Raw genomic sequence first — 4,934 nt, 5'->3', positions numbered from 1 at the left:
ACCAATGGATGGACGACATCCTTGGCCGACAGCCACCAGTGAGCGCCCAACTGGACGAACGAGCGCGTGCCACAGAGGGGACAAAAAGGATATTCCCCTTGGTCGGACAGCTGGCACCCACTGGCTAGCTGGCAGGTCTCCTCATCCTCCTTCATCCTTCGGCTATAAATAGAGGACTCCTCCTTCAGGTTTAAGGATTCTCCTCTCTCAATATTTTACTTTTAACACAACTATTATCCCCAGAACAATACTTATTCTCACGCCGGAGGGTGGTCACAATGAGAACTCCCCCGTTCCCCTCCTTGTGGCGAGTCACCGGTATTCTGTTTTGCAGGATATCAGCTAATGGCGAGTAGAGGAAGAGATTGAACCATCATACACGAGACAGTTCAACTGGGATAACCTTGTGTTAACCAGTGTTTCATCAGAGCCTGAGCTCGAGCCTGAAATACAAAGCTCATTTAGGCTCGTGAGCCTAAACAAACCCAAACAAAATTTTAGTTTTTTTTATATATAATATAATAATGATTATAACATTGATGAGTCGAGCTCGAGCCGAGCTTTGGCTCATTTAAGCAACGTTGAAGCGAGCTCGAGCCAAGCTCAAGCTTTGGGTTTTACTCGCGAGCCAAGCTCGAGCTTCATAAAAACAGAACCCAAAATTTAATGAGAAAGAAAAATAAAATTACAAAAGTCAAATAGGGAAGCTTATATGTCTAACATAAATCCCAACTTTTACATATTATTACACAACTATATAGAAAAAATTAAAGATACTACTTTTGTCCCTCAGTGAATGATGTACACTTTTGACCTACAAGCCAGTATTCTTCACTCTTCTCTTTCTCTTCGAACGGCACCAAATTTCTCAATCATTATATCCACTACGAAGGGCACCAAGTCCTTACATGGCACGCCCTTCTTATAAATATCTCCCAAATGTGAGTCACTACCAATTCTACCCCCCAAGTAAACATCAACCCCTTCAACAGTCTTTCCGTTTTCGTCCTTAGTCATGCATCCCATGAACCCTATATCCGCCACTTGTACTTGCCCACACGTGTTGGGACAGCCAGTCCAGTGCATACGTACTGAACGGGTTACAGAAACAAGTCTTTCCACTTCTTCTGTAACCTTCAAAGCTTGAGCTTTTGTCTCAATAATCGCTTGCCCACAAAATTGGTTGCCCGTACATGCCACTAAACCTTTCATCAAAATAGGTGGCTCGGGTAAAAACTTTTCTTTTAAAAGCGGCTCGTCAAGCAACGCCTCAACTTTTGAGTTTTTTATGTTTGGGATTATGATGTTTTGTTCCACGGTTAACCGAAGCTCTCCTGAGCCGTACGCATCAGCTAATCGTGCCAATTGGTCCATGTCATCGGCTTCGAGCCGGCCCACAGGAATGTGAATGCCCACAAAGCTCAAGCCTTCTTGTTTTTGTGGGTGCACACCAAAGTAATCCCTTCTTTCCCATTTGTGGTCAATAAGGTCTTCAGAAGATGCTCTTTCCAATGCTTGTTGTGGCATTCTCTTTACCACTTCTGATCGAAACACTTCTACACCCTGCACCCCAAAGTAACACAAGTTAGACATAAAGACCCTTCAAGAATAAAACTTTGCACTTTTGATCCAAAGTTTAATAAAGATGACATACAAGTTCATCAATCAACCACATCATTCTACACTTTTGCCTATTCCCTCTAAAACCAAGATCACGAAAAGCCTCGAGAATCGCTCCACAAACCGGGACTACGTCTTCTTCCGGGACCCACACGTCAAGAGGTATAGCCTCAGCGCACCGCTTAGCGCTAAAGAATCCCCCTACCAACAAATTGAACCCGAATCGACCATTCTTCGTGGCTGGCATGTATGCTAGATCGTTGATATGCGGGTGCTCATAAAGATCATGTGAACCAATCACACACACATTCCACTTCCTTGGCCTACAAAAAATCATCCAAAACTATCACGAAATATCGCTTTTAACAACTAGAAAATAAAGTTAACTAGATCCAAGAACATTACAAGTTGGTAAATTCGGGATTCCCTAGTGAATTTGAAGTGATGAATTGTTGTAACACGTCAAGATAAGGCCTCGTGTCCACAATTTCGTGTGGATCGATTCCAGCAAGCGGGTTTCCAACCGCGTTTCTAACATTGTCCATACCACTTTGGATGCTTGTTAAACCAACTTCCTTGAGACCCTTTATAATTGCGGGTGCATCGGGTAGTGTAACACCTCGAATTTGCCAGTTTTGGCGTGTGGTAATATCAGCACAACCATGCTCACCATATTGTTTTATCACACTAGCTAAGTATCGGGTTTGTGCACTAGTTGTTACGCCATTTGGAAGCTTCAACCTCATCATAAACCGACCATCTACACATTGAAAAACAGTTCAATTCAGTCAAAAGATTAATGGGTATTTTCTTGTTTGATCAAAAGATTACAGAATAAATGATGCCATATAGTTTTTGCCTGTCTACCTTATGTTTTGATGTTACTTGGTTCAATCAAACAAAGATATTAAATTTAAAAAAAGAAGCTTTTGAATCAAAAGTTATTATCTTTATGATGCTATATCAAGTTGGTAGTTACGTCTGAATTTTTATTTCATAATAATAAACTCAATACGATTACAAACTAATGGCAGGTAGACGAGCAACAAGCTGCGCCGCTACCCAAGGGTATAGCTGTTACCTAAGATTAAAATTGGGCTTTCATTGGTGCTTCCTTCTTTAAAAATAACTTAATGTTGAGCACTTGAGCTCATAATTAACGTCAAAAACATTTATAGATTACATAAAGTTAAAATTTGGGTTATATTAAAAAATATATAAAATATAGACAGTGTTATGAAAAACAAAATAATTATGATTTCTTTTCAAGAAGATAATATTTAATTTAGCTAATTTTTTTTCGTTGGATAACAAACACTTTTATTTGTGTGAAATCTCCAAATATATTTCACAAAACTCTATACTTAACGTACCCCTCATGTGAGAGAGTAATTATTTTCTAATGGTCCCCCCCCCCCCCCCCCACTCCATGTTTTGTGAGAGATAAGGTACATTTAGCAACACTCTTGTTCAAAACATTGGTTCAACACATGCCAACCGAACCGACTAGGAATCCAGTTCCAGTCCGACCGACCAGTCCAGTCCAATTTCAGCAAAATTGCAAAAAAGCCATAAATAAACAGTAAAACCCCAATCAAATATTTGTTCTTTGATAAAAGATTCCAGAATAAACCATTCCAATTTGTCCTTAAATGAAAGTTATGAACTTTATGGTACTATGAATGAAGTGAGTAACCAAAATTCGAATCTTGAAAATACATTAAAAGATACAAACAGTAATCAAGACATAAATAAAGAAACAAACTTACATTGATGTTTCCTTCTATGAAACAAACCAAGCCATTTAAGTCTAACATCAACATCATCTTTACTATCCTTAGACTTATCAAGCTCTTCAAATGGGATCTTTGCAAGCTCTTCAATCCCATTTTCCATGAACAGTTTCATTGGTTCACCATTAACCTTAACCTTCTCTTGTGGATTAATACCATCCCTAAACTTTTCCTTGAGTATATAATACCCATCTCTCTTTTCAACTCTCGGTTCTAGTCGTTCCGCCGCGATCTCCTTTGGCGCCTGAGCAGCAGGCGCTGCTGGGACCGCGGTTTGGGACGGGTTTGCATAGAGCCTAGTGGAACTTATTATACCGGTAACCGGGTTGAGAAATGAGTTGGGTGTCAGGAATTTGACGTGGAAAGCTGACATGTCGTCGGAAAATGAAGAAGATTATAGTCGTTACCGATTGGAGAGAAGAGAGGTGTGTGGACATTTTTGTAGGGTGGATGAGGTGGTGGGTGATGGCTTTTGGATATTGGTAAGGGTCGTGTGTTTGAGTGTTAATAATCGAATGGCTATAGGAAGAAGAAACAAGAGTACACAATTTCTATCATATCCGATGCCTAAACCAATGGTCGATGTTTTTTTATTGTATTTATTATTACTAATACTAATACTTTATGATATTTTTTTTTAAATTTTATAGGGAGTTGGGTCCGCCTCTAAATTTTGGGCGGCTTTCTTGCTTACTACGAAAGAGGAGAATATTAGTGATTTGACAACTTAAAATGGGATATACTTATTCTTCTTTTGATTTTGATTAAAGTTTATAAGGCAGAAATTTCATAATATAATACGTATGATTAACTTAATATAACTTCTGTTTTAATGTAACTTAATATAGAGGATTCAAGAATTGCTACAACTTTTCATAAACTCCATTCAACACGACAACCCCTCAACTATCTTTATTAACAAGTTTACCTTGAAAGACATATAAGCACAATGCACTCTTCAAGATCTCCTTCCATGTAATTGATATTTTTGACACTTTTTAAAGTGTTACTCTAATGCCACTTGATAGTAATAATATTTGGTTTACATTTTTTCGGGTTGTCTAGCCTCTGGTGTGTATTAAACATATGTACCCTATTATATAGTGTGCATAATTATGCAGTATAAATTTACAGATAAAAGCATAACACAGAAAATAACATGATAGTATTTTTAACAAAGACGTTAGTGTCATTTCATAAGACGGAAGGATCAAGTTGTTACTAAAAAGGCGATTCGGGTTTAACATTCTAAAGCTGTAGATATCAACAAGCATTTGAATTTTCAATTTTGATAGTTTGTTGATAACTTGATGTGAATGAAACATTGAAATGTGGTGTGGCTTTATATAAGATGGAAGAGGCAGTCACTAGCCCGCACGAATGGAGCCAAACCGACACAAAAATCCATGTGCTTTTACATTGAATTGTAACCACTAACTAGGTTTGCAAGTGTATGGCAAAAATAGTGATCAAACTAATCAAAACGGTGTCGTTTGAGATGGTTTTCTTTTTTACTAAAGG

The 4,934-nt window shown here is 38.3% G+C and overlaps 1 protein-coding gene across 1 annotated transcript; it reads right to left on the bottom strand.

Annotated features, from left to right (window-relative positions):
- Positions 1-640: 640 nt before the first annotated feature.
- Positions 641-4,010, bottom strand: LOC110878688 (ferredoxin--nitrite reductase, chloroplastic). The gene is made up of 4 exons (XM_022127040.2): positions 3,390-4,010; positions 2,026-2,380; positions 1,655-1,943; positions 641-1,563 (listed from the first exon to the last, which is right to left on the bottom strand). The coding sequence occupies exons 1-4, from the start codon at positions 3,784-3,786 to the stop codon at positions 832-834; spliced, it is 1,773 nt and encodes a 590-aa protein (XP_021982732.1). The 5' UTR covers positions 3,787-4,010; the 3' UTR covers positions 641-831.
- Positions 4,011-4,934: the final 924 nt, after the last annotated feature.

Source organism: Helianthus annuus, chromosome 16 (assembly GCF_002127325.2).
Source record: "Helianthus annuus cultivar XRQ/B chromosome 16, HanXRQr2.0-SUNRISE, whole genome shotgun sequence".
Lineage (NCBI taxonomy): Eukaryota > Viridiplantae > Streptophyta > Magnoliopsida > Asterales > Asteraceae > Helianthus > Helianthus annuus.
Note: the sequence above shows the minus strand (reverse complement) of the source record. Positions and strands in the feature narration are given on the sequence as shown.

What these genes read in the sequence shown, in the direction of transcription:
- LOC110878688 (XM_022127040.2), bottom strand. Translation starts at nt 3,786, where the DNA reads ATGTCAGCTTTCCACGTCAAATTCCTGACACCCAACTCATTTCTCAAC. An exon ending in AATCCCGAATTTACCAACTT is followed by an intron (nt 1,944 to 2,025) that starts GTAATGTTCTTG and finishes GATTTTTTGTAG; the next exon opens with GCCAAGGAAGTGGAATGTGT. An exon ending in TGTGGTTGATTGATGAACTT is followed by an intron (nt 1,564 to 1,654) that starts GTATGTCATCTT and finishes TTTGGGGTGCAG; the next exon opens with GGTGTAGAAGTGTTTCGATC.